Source organism: Hylobates moloch, unplaced genomic scaffold, assembly GCF_009828535.3.
Source record: "Hylobates moloch isolate HMO894 unplaced genomic scaffold, HMol_V3 SCAFFOLD_17, whole genome shotgun sequence".
In the NCBI taxonomy this organism is placed as follows: Eukaryota; Metazoa; Chordata; class Mammalia; order Primates; family Hylobatidae; genus Hylobates; species Hylobates moloch.
Genome location: NW_026652292.1, coordinates 6,878,330 through 6,896,284, shown reverse-complemented (window position 1 = coordinate 6,896,284; position 17,955 = coordinate 6,878,330). Strand labels below are relative to the sequence as shown.

At 42.2% G+C, this 17,955-nt stretch overlaps 1 protein-coding gene across 1 annotated transcript in view; it reads right to left on the bottom strand.

The window, feature by feature from the left end:
- The window catches only part of ADCY2 (adenylate cyclase 2), a 432,640-nt gene that overhangs the window by 188,638 nt on the left and 226,047 nt on the right, over positions 1-17,955 (bottom strand). Inside the window, 1 exon segment of the mRNA XM_058430099.1 lies at positions 13,525-13,674. Coding sequence (XP_058286082.1) covers positions 13,525-13,674 — 150 coding nt within the window.

The following is a 17,955-nucleotide window of genomic DNA, read 5'->3' as shown; positions in this document are numbered from 1 at the left end:
CCAGCCATCTCCTTGGGTTAAATGTGAGAAAGCAGCAACAGGTGTCCTGAGCCTTTCTCACTGCTGTGCAGTGGACTCTTGGTCATTTTGAAACTTCAAATACCAAGCAAGGATAAAGAGCAGAGATTTACAATGCTTTGTTCTTCCTCCCAGGCCCATATTTCTCTAATTAATTATATGTATGGATTAATACATATTTTGAAGGTTGCTCAGAGAGAGAGAGAGCAAGAGAGAGAGAGCAAGCTAGTGCAGAACATATTTCTGTGTTTTGTCAGTTGGTGTTTGGAGAGTATATGTTCTCACTTACTCCATGCAGGGCACTGTAGTAGGTTCTAACACTCTAAAGAAAAATAATGAAATAATAGCCATTGCCACCTGTATTAGTCCATTTTCACAGTGCTGATAAACACATACCCGAGACTGGGCAATTCACAAAAGAAAGAGGTTTAATGGACTTACAGTTCCACATGGCTGGGGAAGCCTCACAATCATTGTAGAAAGCAAGGAGAAGCAAATCACATCTTACATGGATGGCAGCAAGTGGAGGGAAACTCCTGTTTTTAAAACCATCAGATCTCATGAGACTTATTCACTATCATGAGAACAGCACGGGAAAGACCCACCCCCATGATTCAGTGATCTCCCAGCTAGACACTCCCACAACACATGGGAATTATGGGAGATACAAGATGAGATTTGGGTAGGGCCACAGAGCCAAACCGTATCACCGCCAAAGATTTCAGAGTCTAGTTTCAGGATGGCAGAAATGGGCCCTAAACAGGCTGGCTAGGAAGATGATGACCCTAGGAAATGAATCTCTGAGTCACTTCATCCGGGATCAAACTCTCTGGTGGCTGCTGAAATGGCTGATGCATTCCAGTGATCCCTGGACTGGCAGAGTCACAGGAAGAGTCTGTGCTAAGACTTCTGCAAGGCACTTACACACATTGGCCTCATGCTGGGAGTGTGTTTTGTTTCTTTCATCATTGGCATCATGCCTCATGCGGGGAGTGTGTTTTCTTTCTTTCAAATGCACTTTTCTTCCTCCCATCATTGGTTCCTGCCCCGGAGGAACAGAAACACACTAGAATGGCAGAGTCCACACTACTAAGTAAACCTTGTCCAAGGGATGGTCATTTTCTTCAGGTCAGAGGTCATAGGTGCGGGCTGCTGAGCCTCAAATTCTGTCAGATGGCTCTGAACTCATTCTACAGTCAATGATAAAATATTCCTGTTTTTATTCTATGCTACTGGTTTAGAAAATAAAGTCTTAAATTCCTGGAGAATCTGTCTCACAAGGAGCCAGAAAGGTATAGAAAATAGGACCACACACAAAAAAATATATGATAACAAAGAAAATTCCATCTGGAGGCCAAACACGATTTGCTAACCTCCTGTCACCTTGAATCTGCTCAATCACCAGGCGCCCGAGTCCACAGCACAGCAGTGAGAAAGCCTCAGGATATCTGTTGCTGCTTTCTCACGTTTAACTCATGATGGCTGGAGCTGCCACCTGTGACCTTTTTATTTTTGCATTTCAGCTCTAATAATTCTACTGGCTGCTGATTGATGTTTACCTGGAGGAGAAGCTCCTAGCCTTTTTGCTTTTTCTATATTTATAATGAGGATCGTGCTTGCAGTTAAACTGCCCAACCTTAAAACTCTCAAGCTCTGGATAGCAGTTCTTTCCTGGAATATGGTTATAACGTGACATGCATTGATATGTGCTGATTCTTTTGCCTAGAGGATCAGTTGGTTTACTTTTAACATTTAATTTTATATTTTTACTTTAATGTACGTTCTAAAACATAGTTAAACTTAGTAGAGGCTTGAATTTCTGTCTTAATGTATTCTTTTCATTTTACCTAAAATCTTGTTGACATTTTATTCCTTTTCATGCTTTCCAGGTTATTTGCCTATTTTAAAATAACTTTTCCTTTGTTTCTATTTGGATTAAAACCTTTTTAGTAGCTATTACTAGAACATTAGCTACAATGGACTACAGCTGTGATTATTTAGTAACTGTAATGAATGTAATGCAGCAAACTCAGTTGACTTTCTTCTTCTTCTTTTTTGTTTTTGAGATGGAGTCTCACTCTGTCACCCGGGCTGTAGTGCAGTGTTGTGATCTCGGCTCACTGCAACCTCCGCCTCCTGGGCTCAAGCGATTCTCCTGCCTCAGCCTTCTGAGTAGCTGAGATTACAGGCGCTCACCACCACATCTGGCTAATTTTTGTATTTCTAGTAGAGATAGGGTTTCGCCATTTTGGCCAGGCTGGTCTTGAACTCCTGACCTCAGGTGATCCGCCCGCCTCGGCCCCCCAAAGTGCTGGGATTATAGGTCTGAGCCACCACACCCGGCCCCAACTGTTAACTTTCTATAAAAATCAACCAACCCTTGTGCCCATCCCTTCCTTAGAATCAATGATTCAGAATACAACACATTAGGAAAACTATGTAATATAATAAATTAGAAATAATTAACAGGCAATTTAAAATATATTACCAAAGATGCCATATTAAGATGTGTAATACAACTTTGATTTATGCCATGAGCACAGAAAATCTTGAACAAACAAACTCCATGGCATTTCTTGGCTCCTCCTCTCTGCTACATACATCAGAAGAGCTGTGGGAACTCACTGCATGGCTTCCACACCTCCTGTCTCCTCTTCACCCAACCTCAGTCACTTTAGCATGATTGTGCCACTTAAACGTATTGTCCAGGCCACTGGTGACCACCTTTGTTCAAGACCAGTGGTCACTCCTTTACCTTCTTCTCACTATGACTCTTCAGCATGTGACTATGTTGGCCACTATTCCACTTATACCTTCTTCTCTTAGCTTCTATTGAACCATTCTCTCTGGCTTTTCCCCTATTATAGTGAATTCTTATAATTTTTTGTTGCCTTGGCATCAATTTTAAATTAGATTGGTCTTACTCGTGCAAAGCCTAATCATGTTTGACACAGTTTCCATCCCCCCCACCTCCTTGCAGTTTCTCAAGGTGGTCAATCAAGATATCTGCCTTGTACACTGCCTCCTGGTAACCACCTCCCTGTGGGACAGCTGGATACACTCTACTAATCCCCACACCCTGTATAGACTGCACAGGTATCCCACCCACACTGACCTTCTCTCAGTCACAGCATGACGCCACAGGACATGTGCCTGCTTGTTCTAAACCCACCAATTAGAAACCTGATTGCATAATGTCCTGAACCCCAATAAAGGCTTTGGTCCACAGCTCCCTCTCTCTCTCGTTCTGCACCTGCTGGTTGAGCCTGTGTGTCCTGGATGGCTCCCTGCTTTTTGCTGGCCCTGCAAATGGTGCTGCGCCCTCCCTTCTCCAGATCTGTAAACAATAAACTGCTTCTGTCGTTTCATGGGTTCTGATGAGTTGCCTCTTCTACCCCATCCTAACTTCTGTCCTGGTCAGGGCTCTCCGGGAGAGTGGCTGCCTTGGTAGGAATAAACTGGACACAGGTCAGACGAGAGCCACAAGGGCATGTGCCAGGATAAACAAGCTTCCTCTGAGAGGGACACCTGGCCACAGGCTAGACACTTAGGTATCAGGCCATCTGTGAGGTCAAAGAAGGATCCCATGAAAGGCACATGGGAAACACCCACAACCACATCCCCAGGATCCCCGTCAGGGCAGGGCTAGAGTTTACAGCCACTATCATGAGAGTGAACTCAAGACTAGATTAGGAAAAAATAAATCATCTATATAACTGGTTGATTTTTCTCAGTGACTTGGGCTTCTTCATCTTCCTCTATTCCTGCTCAAATGTTCGTGTGCTTTGAGGTTTGGTTCTGGACCCTTTTTATCTTTTCTAATCCCACTCTCTCCTTGGGGCATCTCATCTGGTCCTATAGCTTGAAATAGCAACTATATGCTGATGACTTTCAAGTTCACATCTTTAACTCCACATCTTATTTACAGCTGCTGGCTTGGCATCTTGAAATTAGCTGTTCAAAACTCAACTCTGGATTTCTACTCTACCTTACCTCCCAATAAATAATGTGACCAAAGATGTTGAAATGTTAGATGCCACACCAACCATCATCCAGTTGCTCAAGCTCAAAACTCAGAAAGCTCTCTTTATTATTTTATTTTTATTTCACTCAGCATCTAATCCAAAAGTAACCCATACTAAATCAATTTTAAAATATGTCCTAAATCTGTCCACTCTCACCCAAGCTATTCCCGTATCCAGCCTGTACTGCTGCCATAGTATGCCATGGCTTCTAAGGAGTCACCTACTAACAGTCATCCCTTCTCCAACCCATCCTCTACCAGGAGCCAGAAGGATCCTCTAAGAATGTTAATCAGTTTACGTTGCTATCTTAACTCAAAACCCTTCAGTGACTTCCCACTCAATATAACATCCCAAGTCCTTGACTCACCTTGCAAAGCCCAGCATGCAGTCTGGCTCCTGCCTCTCTCTCCCCAGCTGTCCCACTGACCCCTGTGTTTCTCAAACAGGCCACCTGGCTCCTGACTCAATACCTTGGTAGTTCCCACTTCTTTTGCTGGGAACATTTTTCTTCAGGCCCTCCTAGGTCTGAGACCTTCAGCAACTCATATTTCAACGTAGATATCACATCCCCAGAGAAGCCTCCCTGCCTGCTCCCTCCAACAGGCCTCTTGGTCTTCTCCAGCCACCATGCTTCGTCACATTATCTTGTTATATCTTCTCATGAAATTATGGGTTTGATAAGTTACAGTCTGCCCCCTGCTATTAGAATTTAAGCACAAAGAGAACAGGGACCTCTAGTCTTGGCTACCTCTGCATTCCCCAACCTGGGAAAATCGCCAGCACCTAACAAGCCAAAGAAAACTGTAAATTTGATAAATAGGGGAAGAGGGCTTTTCTGTATCTTGCATAATCCTGTATTTAACAGAAGAATATGTGTAAAACTACTATGCAATTTGAAAAGGGTATGAATGGGTTTATGTGAGTATCCTTATCTCACAGGCCTCTTGCATTGCATTCTGAGTGCATCATATAGTCCACATTTATGACAACGTTAGTCTTTGGGAGGAATTTTCACACCTGTTAACACACATATATTAAATGGCCCATCATACGTAAATACATTAAAGGGCTCTTCTACAGAAGTTCTAGGATAAAATTTCCTAAAATCTTGACAGCACTCAGATAACCCTAAAAGTAAAATCTCCAAAAATAATACAATTTGAAGACACATATGCAATTAACAAAACCCTAAAGTTCATGAGTCCTAACCTTCAATTTGGTACAGATATAAATGGATACCTCGGTTCAGTAAACACATCACTAGGGCCATAGTAGGTATATGTATCTGCAACTGTGCTCATGGTAATATACTATTAAATATGCATGACCAGTAACTTCAACATTTTGAAGTCAACCCGATGAAAGTAAGTTCAAAATGCCTTTCCCCCCCATTAAAAGGCATAGTGGCCTATCTGTGATTACATTTGCAGGAAGAAAAATACGATGGCAATCACAGAAGACTTGAGTTTTGTTTCTATACGTGACAAATATCACAAGAATGTTTAATGAAACAAAAGGGCGGATGTTAGAATTGCTTTTTATTGGCTTTATTTTAGTGGTATCAAATGATGTCCAATTTTCTTGAATCTTTTCACTAGATTATCCTTTGCCTATTAAACATTCTTGCCAGCATCAAAGTACCATATCACAGAGTATTAAAAATAGGCAGTCCCCAGGAAATACTGAAAATTCTAGGGCACTCAGAAACATCAAAATCAAGTCCTCTCCTTAGTACGTGACTTCTGGGTTTGAGGGCTTCTTGAGTATTGTCAACAAAAATCTGCTTGTGATAATCTGAAGTAACGTTTCCAGGTGTTTCTTCAACAAGACAGGTGAGTTGCTTCTTCACTGTGGACAGGAGCAGGAGGTCTTGCTCAAGTTTCTTATACAGAGGAAACTTCTAGAAGGTTTAATTTTAGCATTTGGCTTTTCTACTGCCATGACGTAAATAGACACCTGCATATATTTAATCATTAAAATAATCTCTGCTTGATTAATTACTATAATTCTTTTTTTTTCCTCTAAAGCAAAATGTCTATTTTTTTTTTTTTTTGAAATGGAGTCTCGCTCTGTTGCCCAGGCTAGAGTGCAGTGGTGTGATCTTGGCTTACTGCAACCTCTGCCTCCCGGGTTCAAACAATTCTCCTGCCTCAGCCTCCCGAGTAGAGTAGCTGGGATTCCAGGTGCCCACCACCATGCCCAGCTAATTTTTGTATTTTTAGTAGAGACAGGGTTTTACCATGTTGGCCAGGCTGGTCTCAAACTCCTGACCTCAGGTGATCCGCCCGCCTCGGCCTCCCAAAGTGCTGGGATTACAGGCATGAGCCACCGCGCCTGGCCAAAATGTCCATTTTTTTTTTTTAAAGAATGAACAAATAGTTGCTAATGTGGCTTTTGTAAACCCCTGTAACGGCCTGCATTTATGTTCTGTGTTAGGCATGAAGACTGGACAGTGATTCCTGAGAGTTCCTTCATCCTCCCCCTGGATCTTGGATCTGTAACTGTTGACTCCTCCTTAAAGGAGGTTGATTGCACAGTCATAGCACAATCTTCATTGCAATCTTCGCAAATATGTGGTGATCTCAACCATTCTAACTAAAGGACTTCTCAGAAAATACTGCAGACTTGATTTTAGGATTATTGACAATTTTCTGGAGTTAATTTTCATTTCTCATTTAAAAGCATCCATAAACATCATGGCAAAATTGTGGCATCCTGAAATATCTTGTCCTGGAATTTCTCAATGAGGCATCACATCTGAGCTTCATGAGAATTTAAGTAACCAATATAATACAGTGTGGTGCAAACTGTGAAAATATTTCTTAAAGTTTATTCTGATGGATTGGAATAGCAAACACTGTGATCAGAACCTTTTATGACATCTCAGCTCTTCATTTTTTTTTCAGTTTTCAAGTAAAGCATATGTGTCATCTTCCACATCATTTAATCTTTCACTAATGAGAGTTGAGAAAAAAGCAATAACCAACACTGGCTTAAGCTATGCCCTCTGCACTGGGGAAGAGATGCCAAACAGAAAAGTATATACTAATCATTTAACAAATTGAAAAAAATGTGATGACCCAGATGAATGGAAGTTACGGCCTCTTTATCAAGGAAGAGATACCAAAGAAAAAAAATGACACAACTAATGATTTAATAAAAGACGAAAAGTGGAGATCTCAAAAACATAAACGGGGGGTGTGGGAGAGTTTAATTAATGGTCTGAGATGCCAGAACCCAGGCAAGGGCTTTGTATCTGAGCCAAACTATACCTGGAGCACAATGTGTGTTTCTCCTGTTAGGCTCTCCCTGTTGGGCGCATCCCCCAGCCTCGCACCTCAAAGCTCAGGCATAACATTTATATTAAAATGTGCTGCTTTCATTCTTCAGCAACTGCACTGAGAAAGTCTCACTGGCTTGAATTCGTCTCACACTATTAATGTCCAGCTTGGCTTTATGAAAAGGTACATAACTGTTGAGATGCCTCACCTCAAGTCCACGTAACAACTCAGGTGAAGACAATTGGGTAAAACAATTAGCCTTGTCATTGATGAGTCCTCGTAAGGTCCATTTCATTGGCAAACGGTAAACTGAACATGCAGAGATGGGGTTGGTAAAAGACTGTTGTGAATAACTCACCACCACATGTCCAAGCAGACAAAGCTGCAGACTCCTCTGTTCAATCTTCTTGCCTCCAGGAAGAAGAAAGCTGACCCTGGAGGGATCTTTGGGGATGGCATGGCTGGCATCAAACCCTCCCCATGCCTCAGCATGGTCATGGAGGGAATAGGATGGCAGCTGATTTCTGTTGCTTCATGTTCATGCATGAGAATTCAATGGAAGAACAGCTACTGACTGCCTGCTTAGCAGGATACCATTTTGGATGCTTAAAGTTGCTCAAAGTTGTTCCTACTCTTTGTAGGACTTTCATCAAAGTGTCCTTCATGTCCTGGAAAATCTCCAGTTAACATTCCCAGAGATCAGACCAGAAAACCCACGCAAAACCAACATGAAAGACAGAAGGGCCCTGGAAGTTACACTTACTCACTGAGTGATCGGGGCCAAGTAATGTGAACAGTTTCTTTATTCAGTTTAAATGGGAAAAAGGACTTAGGTCCTAGAGTTGCCGTAGGGATAAAGAAGACGGAGAGTGGTAGGCTGACTAACGGTCCCACAAAAGTATCTCCATCTTAATCCTTGGAATCTGGGACTATGTTAGGTTATATGGCAAACCAGGAATTTTGTGGATGTGATTAAATTAAAGATCTTGAGATGGTGAGGTTATCTTGGATTAGCCTGGTTAGTCCAGTGTAATTACAGAAGCCATAAGAGTAAAGCAGGAGGGTTGGAGTCAGAGAAAAGGAAGAAGATGCAACAGCAGAATCAAAAGTCAGAGACAGGCCGGGCTCAGTGGCTCATGCCTGTAATCCCAGCACTTTGGGAGGCCAAGGTGGGTGGATTGCTTGAGCTCAGGAGTGCAAGACCAGCCTGGGCAACATTGCAAAACAAATACAAAATACAATAAATAACAAAAGTTAGCCAGGTGTGGTGGTGGACACCTGTAGTCCCTCCTACTTGGGAGACTGAGGTGGGAGGATCTCTTGAGCCCCAGGTGGCAGAGGTTGCAGTGAGCTGAGATCATGACACTGCACTCCAGCCTGGGTGATAGAGCCAGACTGTGTTTCAAAAAAAAAGACAAAGAAGGAGAGAGAGAGAGAGAGAGAGAGAGAGAAAGCAATTGAAAGATTCTATCCTGATGACTTTACATATGGAAAGGGGCTAGGATCTAGGAGCCAAAGAATGCAAGCAGCCTTCGGAAGCTTGAAAAGGCCAGGAAATGAATTCTCCCTTCAAAATCTCCAGAAAAAAACAGCCCTGCTAATATCTTGACTTTAGCTCAGTGAGACTGATTTTGGACTTGTAACCTCTGAAACTGTAAGATAAAAAATCTGTTCTGTTTTAAGCCATCAAATTTGTGGATATTTGTTACAGCAGCAATAGGAGTCTGATACAACAGTACACATAAAGTACTACATAAACTACCCGGGACATTATAAAAACTTAAAGAAATAGTACTTGCTTCTGTTTGCTTTTCCAAATTTTAGCAGCCCAAATCTAGAAAAACTTCAAAAACTCTTCACCTTGTGAAACAAATGAGCCATAAAATGCATTCAATAAAGCCATTATAATACCTGCTATCACATTAGGATTAAAAACAGGTAAATTTGTCATTATCTACCCAGCCATGACCACCCAACGATCACTTTCTTGTTCCACTAAATTCTGCAGAGAGGAAAACAATTTTGCATCCAAGGACAGCCAGAAAGACTACTGGTTCACTAACCCCCACAGAGTTGCAGAATCCAGGTATGGCATGGGGTCTCTGAGCCTCGCTTGACTAGTATTTTTTACTAAAAGAAATGTTCCGTCATATTTGATCCACAGGATGGTTCAGATTAAGTAAATCACATAAAAATTTGTTAAATTATTTTAAAACAAAGACAATATATAAATTAAAGAGGGTTTATTCTCCCTCTATGAAATAGCAAACCTGGCTTTTACTCCTAAGGAAACAGCATTTATTTCAACTGCCTAGGCAGTTAGCAAACAGTGTTCTTGTTTTGCTGTGAATCCAGCTCTCATTAATTCCTGAGAGCCTATTACATACCCTAGAGAGCAACACTCACTGAAATACGTTTTCTCAGGTCTGATAAGAGCCATCTGCCACACTACACGGTGCTCAGGAAACAGCCGCGGATTTTACTGTGGGATATGAAACTTAAGACAAAAGTCAAAACTCGAGACAGGTGAATACTTTCAGTTTCTAAAGGTGGCCTCAATTCCAATGCAATGCATTCTTTTCCCTACCTTGTAAAAAGTCATGATTTTTATTGTTCATATTGAGAACACTTTTAGGGCAAGAACACAACTCTGAGAAAATCTCTAGCAACATTTTTCATTCCTTCTTTCCTCAGAATCTTATAGTACAAATAGCCACTTTATTCAAGCATGGGCTTTAGTCTTTAGAAATTCATCTCACTTGCATCTGAAAAATATCACAAAATTTGAAGAAAAGAAAGCATGGAGTTTTGCAATTTTGAAAAGACTTCAGAATCGTTAGACAGGTCCCAATAGTTTCAATAGCCCCCCACCTCCCCCCGACCCCATCCTGGGTGAAGAGGGATGGCTTCCTGGGCTAACCCACCACTGCATCCTTTCCAAGGAGGAAGGACAGCAGAGAGTGGGGCTGCGAAACGAGGCCAAGGAACTCCCAAGGTGGCCGCCTCTCAACCTCTGGGAGCACCAGCTCTCTCTGACGCAGCTGCTAACGTGTACATTAAATTGGAAGCTATTTATTTATCTAAACAATGACTGAAACTGTTTTCTGGCTGGTCAACACATATCCTTCCTGAATGAAGAACTTTGAAGGACATTACTGTTTGCCACAGTGACTGTGGATGAAGCAAAAGGTGGTTTGTGGTGCAGGGCGAGCAGGAAGTGACACATGGAACCCAAACCTGAATTTGATCAGTGGCCCTACTGGGCCTCAGTGTCTCAGGGGCCTCTTCCTTCTATGAAGGTCACACAGATTGCCACTGGCCAGTTTTTACTAGTTTCCTTAAATCTATCAGATTATATCTTACTGATGGTTTGTTTTTTTTTTTTAACCAAGATAATCTCTTCTTCCCATTTAATTACATGCTGGTCTGAGAAAAGTACAAACACATCTCATCGTAGACACATATTCTCTGAAGCCCTGACAAGAAAGGTACTGCATTCTAGGAGTAGACTCTGGAAATGGACTTCCAACGCTTGTGACAAAATGCTCTTGTGATGTAAAGTTGTATTCTATTAAACATATTTAATATCAGTTCTTATTTCTTTAAAGTGTCCCTTCTCACTTTCTTTATTTTTAAAAGAATCGGCCGGGCGCGGTGGCTCACGCTTGTAATCCCAGCACTTTGGGAGGCCGAGGCGGGCGGATCACAAGGTCAGGAGATCGAGACCACGGTGAAACCCCATCTCTACTAAAAATACAAAAAAAAATTAGCCGGGCGTGGTGGCGGGCGCCTGTAGTCCCAGCTACTCGGAGAGGCTGAGGCAGGAGAATGGCGTGAACCCAGGAGGCGGAGCTTGCAGTGAGCCGAGATCGCGCCACTGCACTCCAGCCTGGGCGACAGAGCGAGACTCCGTCTCAAAAAAAAAAAAAAAAAAAAAAAAAAAGAATCACTGGCTTCTTTTCTGAAACTAGTGGATGCATGTCTTTCTAATGTCTCCCATGATGGTCCAGTTCTTGAGCTCCACAAGGTCAATGTGGCTCCTCTAACTCTCAGCTCACTGTGGCAAGGGATGCCATGTGCTTTCGGCTGCTCGGGTCTCTTCAGAGAAATACGGTGTGCAGGTGAGGTCAGTGACCTGAAACTGCTTTTATCAAAGCTGTTCCTAAAAATATTAGGTTATGTAATCCATCTACTTGGAATTTCTGTTTTCTGTAGCTTTAGTGCTATTTTGAAGGAGATTACAGAGCTGATGGAAAAAAAAGTTAAACATGTCTGTCGGGCCCAACTTGCTCCAGTCTGTACTGCTTGAGAAAGGAAACCATCTCTCCCAAAACATTTGAACCCTGTAGCATGCACTACAGCAGGACCACCCATGAATGCTAAGTGCTACTTGTCGAAACTGTGGAATTTTCTAGAACCCAGATGTAAAACGTTACTGAAAATAGGTATATAAGAATAAACTGGATAATAGTCCCAAGTTAACAACTATCTATGTCTCTTAATTTTGAATTCAGAATTTGACACACACCTAGAACAAACAAACAAACAAAAACATCGGTTCCTGAATACCTTTGCTATACAGGTGGTAAGACAAAATGTATTTTTTAAAAACAAACCATAATATTTGCTAATCATACCAATGCAAAGGCAGTGTTTACACTTATATCCCAGTGCCTAGAGCCGTGCCTGCCACAGCCTTGATGTTCACTAAGTATTTGTTGTATGAATGAACTAATATCCTGGATCCCTGTTTTCAAAAAACAATGTGATTACCATTCAGCAGTCCACACACAGACAAAGGACTAGTGCCAAAATTTAAAGGATATATTCGTTGCTCCCACCACAATACACTTTCATGAAATTTTATAGAGTGAACTAACTCAATACAACTTCACAAACAATAATTAAGGATCCATGGTATGCCAAACACTGCTAAGAGCTTAGGTAATGTGACGAAGGCCCACAGGGAGGGGGAGCACAGTGTTTATAGCCAGCCATGCTAATTATTAGCTTTACAGACTGGGTTCCCAGTGAGAAATACACAAACCCAGGAACACACAGCTGTTCACATGGATATCTGCCATCACCCGGAGTGAAGCACAGCAAATCCAGGGCCCCTCTATGGCTTCTTCTCCATGTACATCTGTTGTGCCTGCTTTCCACCATCCTTGGTGATATCTTGGTCCCCGCACATCTCCTATTGTCTCCATTGTTTGTTTTCTGTAATGCTTCCTTGCAGTCTATACATTTCCCTGATGTGCATTTGTGTCACCCACAACAATCAACCTAGGATGCCCCTGACAACGACACCTGTCTCCTCCCCAGACTCTTCAATCACCTCCCTGAGGAAGACTCCAACATTTCATCCTATGTGGACAACAGGTGCTGTAGGAAGTGCTGTGATGGCACAGCACAGTGAGGGGGCAAGGATGGGGAGGCTCGTACTTCTGCTGGTGCAAATGCTTGTCACAAACACTAACCAGAAGTGAGCATCTTCATGAACTGTTCTTATTTGACTTCCCCAGCCACTTGTTGATGATGGTTGGCGTATCTGGCTGTGGGTGATCCTAGGTCCCTTGGTCCGAAGGCTGCATGGGGAAGATGCAATCTTTGCTCTTTTGATCATAACTCTCTATTACAGTTTAGATGTTTGTCCCCTCCAAATCTCATGGTGAAATTTGATCCCCAGTGTTGGAGGTGAGGCCTGGTGGGAGGTGTTTGTGTCTTGGGGGTGGATCCCTCATGGACACATAAATGCCCTCCCTGGGAAGGGAGTTTGAGGGAGTTTCTCATTCTGTTGTTCCCATGAGAGTTGGTTGTTCAAAAGAGCCTGGCACTGCCCCTCCTTCCCTGCCTCTCTCTTGCTTCCTCTCTCACCAAGTGATCCCTGCACATTACCCATTATCCATGAGTGGAGGTAGTTAAAGGCACTCACCAGACGTAGACATGGCACAGGCTTCTTGTGCAGCCTGCAGAACCATGAGACAAATAAACCTCTTTTCTTGGTAAATTACCCAACCTCAGGTATTCCTTTATAGCAGCACTAAGCAGACTAAGACACTCCCCAGGTACAGAGCCCAGGGTTTCTTCTCTGGTTTTTCTGAAGCTCATGAATGAATGAACCAACTCAACATCAACAGTAACAGCATCATTTTAATAATGCCTAAAGTAATGTGGATGTAAGATGAAACATGCATTACCTGTTGACGTTTTTCAAATTCCAACTTGATCCGGGACTTGATGCAATTACAGGTGTCCTGATATGTTTGCTGAAGAGCAAGTTCCATGAGGTGCTTATGGTAGGCTCCCGCCAGGTTCCCGCAGATGAAAATGATCACATTGGCCAGGATCTAAAGAGACAGAAAGAGCTGCTCAATAGGGTAACTGTTTCTCACTTGTGAATACAATCAAAACAAAGTGCACATTAGCAACAGTCTTCAGAGAGATAACTGCAGGAAGTTAATTTTACTTCTGTTTCCAAAGTAACATTTTTATTTGCTTAACAGAAAACATCAATCTCCAGAAGAGTTCTGCCCTTTTCTTGGATCCATGCCCTTTGGTAGATGACTTTGCAGTCCCTCCCTTGACTTTGGGCTTACCCATGAGATCTGCTTTGCTTTGGCTAATGCAATGTGGACAGAAATAACCATGAGCCAGATCCAGCCCAGGATTAGGAGACTTTTTGTTTCTCAGGTCACTCTCTCGCACCTCATTAAGAAAAGAACACTTCCGGGTAGCCCACCAGTCCCAGGATGAGAGACACACGGAGCAGAGCTGCTCTAGTCAACCTGCAGTCTATTATTGTGTACCTCTGAGATTTCATGGTTGTTATGCAGCATTATTGTGATACTAGGTGACTAATACAAACTGCCCTCATGCCAAAACTGTATTTGCTGAGCCTGGATAAGTGACATTCATCCATTAACTTTTGTTTATGTAGAAATATGGTAGTCTTTCAAAACATATAACTCATTATTCTTTTCATGATAAAAACAATTCATGTTCATATAATTTGGGAGAAAAACAAAGATATAAAGACAAACTAAAAATAATCTGTAATTGTCCTGCCCAAGCAGAACACTCTGCTGTCCATATGGCCTTGTCTGCCTACTCCATTTCCCTCTGTATTCTCAAAATGGGTGGCATACTTTACTTTGTCAAGACCTCTATCTTGTTCCAAGAAGCTTCAGTTCATTCTGAATGTAGCTTTGTACTTTGCTTTAACATTTAATAAAATATTTTTTAGCTCATATAAGTTCTATAGAAACAACATTTTAAATGCTTAGATAATATTCAGTTCTGTGACTGTATCATCCTTTAGATATGTCCATATTGTTCAATACTTATTAATATTCTGTGCATTTGCATTATGCTATAGTGGTCAACCTCAAGTGTAAAGCTTTGGCTTCATATTTGATCATTTCCTCAGACACAATTACTGAAAAGCCATAAGTATTTTTAAGTTATTGATATGTATTGCAAAATTGCTCTCAGGAAATGTTCCATTTACATTATCATCAACAGTGTATGACAATGGTCTTTTTAGTGTAACCCACTATTTACATAGAGCAAGCTCTTGTGTGTTCACGGCAAGACCTACAGGTCTATCTGTGAGTGGATAGACATATCTGGTTAAAATCCACCATACCCTCCATTTCCACATGACTTGTATTCTCACTAAGACAGGTCACTAGTGGCTTTAATAACAAGTCAGTGGCATCAGTTCCAAATATCCTATGCTCCTCCCTAAGAATCTCCCCATAACACAGACCACTTTATGACATTAATCATCCAACGTGGTGAGCAGGAGTGGCTGGAACCCATTATGGGAATTTTATTCCTAAATCTTCAAAGTTCCCTGTGACAGGACTGAACAGAGAATCATAGCTGTCCTCCCTCTCTGTGCGATGGGGGAGGTCACTCCTCCCAAGGAGAGCAGGAGAAATTGGTCTAACTTGAGGGTTTGGGAAAAGGATATGAACCCTCTGCATCTTACCCCATCCTCCCCCATAAGCAAGGTCTTCCTCCCTGAAGTGGGGGGTCATCTCCATGTCCTGCATTCTCAGCCAAGCAGTGGACCTAGTGGGCCACTTGCCCCTGTGCTGGGAAAGACCTTGATTTGGGGACAGATGGCTGTAGGGAAAGATGGGTAAACTCGGGGGATAATCAGCAAGATCATTTATTCCTAACTGTACTCTCCAAATAGGTGTAAAGTGTAATAAGGTGACATTTTGTTCTCCATCTACCCAATGCCTTGGTCTATCTCTCAAAAGCTTCTGAACACAGGAGGAAAACAGTGATATTATTAGCCTCCTCAAGTCCTACAAAATAAATGTTTGGGATACAGAGAAAAAAGAGGACAGAGTTAGAAATTAAAAGAATGATGTGATAAGGTTCTCTCTGAATAAATGCAAATGCACAATAGAAGTGGGGTCCAGAATGATGCAGATTAGAAGGGGCCTTCAATGCTGTTCCATGAAACTCACTCACTTCACAGAGATTTGGGGCTAGAGAGTTCCTCAAGCTCACCCACATTCTCACAGCTAACCCCCATAATGTCCAGTTATGCATCTATATTTTATTTCCTCCATATTAGTATGGATAATTAAAATCTTTACTGGGAATTGCTATGTGTGTGTGATCTGTGGGTGGTGTATGCATGTGGTGTGCATACATGCATATAACTTGTGTGTAATCTGTGTGTGAAATGCATGCTTGAGTGATGTGTGTGCAGGTGATATGCAGGTAACACACGTGCTCTGTGTAGAAGGCCTATGTGCTCATAGTCTGTGTGTAAGCGGGTGCAGCAGCCCAGCACTTCAGAGCAATGCGGCAGTCTTCAGTATTACTTCTACACATTTTCTGGCATCACAGGCCTCTCTTCCTTGCCATTGCCATACTTTGACGCATCACCTCTTCTGAGAATGTCAGTCCTGGAGCATGTGGAAAGCCCGGATGACCTTCCTGGCTTCTGATTAGAGGGGACCCTCCACTAGCTGAACAGGAGTTGATTTCAGCACCGTGTCCAATGGTGCACTGTCAGTTAAGTCCTGCCACACTTTGCTTCTGCAAAATGACCATCTGCTTTGCTAAAAATTCTTCAGACCTTGTCATTGCTGGATATGCTTTGAAGAACAGTGCACCAAAGAACGCAGGAAATGAGAGAAGCCAAAGCAAACCATGCTGCTCAGAGTTAGAAAATGCTAACTCCTTCCTTATTAGGTGTAGGTGAAATAATAATAAAAACAACTCAGTGATTATTCATGAGAGCTTTTTCTCTTCCTCCTCAGAAAATGCCTTCAAAGCAAACCCGTCAACATTTTAGGGAGTACATTCCTCCAAAATAAAAACCAAGTGTAAGCAACAGAACTGAATGAAGCCATCATCTGTCCCTGGGCTTCCTCTGCAGGGCATAGAAATGGGGTACTTTGATACCGACACTGAGGCTCCAATATGAGTCTCTATCCTCTGGAATGTGAGTGCTGCCTTGTCCTGTTTTCCTAGAATCCCACTCCCCACTTATTTCCTCTGAATTCTCTTGGCTCAGAGGGCCTTGTTGTAACAGAACAGTTGGCCTTGAGTGTCACAGCTCTTTCCTTTATTGCCATAGGCCTTTCTTCGCCCACGTTGGGGCAGCCTGTATAGGGTAGTGCCCCCTCTGTGGCAGAACCCTAACAGTAGACTGAATTCAGGGTGCTCCCCGCTGTGCTGCCTGGCCCTGTGCACAGAGCCAGTGTAGCTGACCAGGCAAACGTTTCTTGTCCATTGAGAGGTTTCCAAACATTTGACAACAGAAGCTCATCCCAAGCAAGAGGAGGCCCCCTGGAGAGCAATGAGGCTTTGAACTTCTTGCTGCCCGTCTTCCAGCCAATGCTCTCTGACTGCCACATTCTACTGGTACACTTGCAGTGCCACGGCAGGTAAGAAAAACCTTGGAGTCATTCATTCTGGATGCCGCATTGCTTCCAACAAATGTAATTTGAACCCCTCCCGTCTGTAGATAATGGGAAAGAATGCATTTACTGATTTTTAACTTATATATTCAAAGGAAAACTTTTAAGCAATATACAACGTAGGGCTTTAATGTCAAATAGAATATGATATGTCTTTTCTGATGGAAAACTTATCAAATTATAAGCCTGTTCCTGATACCTGGTTTCATCCCTATATTCTAAGGTTAATTGAATTGACCTTGGCATGTTGATAATGACACACATTTACAAATACAATTGATGTCCTAAATAATTTTTCTTTTAAAATGATGCATGCATGGAATGACTTTATACAAGACCTAGGGCTGCGGGGAAGTGGTTAGGTTACAGTTTTCTTTTCAAAAATAATATCAAAGCATTTTATTTTCCAGAAGACTGTTAAGCAGAACCTCTGACAAACAATCCCATTTCCACAATGTTGAGTTTGTTTTATAACATCATACCATCTTGATGTCTCCTTTTATCTTCTTGCTTCATTTAGCTACTTTCACATTTGTCAGAAAACAGGAGAGGAACTTGGTCTCCAGAGACGTCTCAGGAGGAAATAAATTATTTAAGGTAATAATAGCAGTCAAGGTTTACCCTGAAGATTAAAACCAGGTCTTGAAATCGAGCATGCGCGGGGTCTGGAATCTGTGT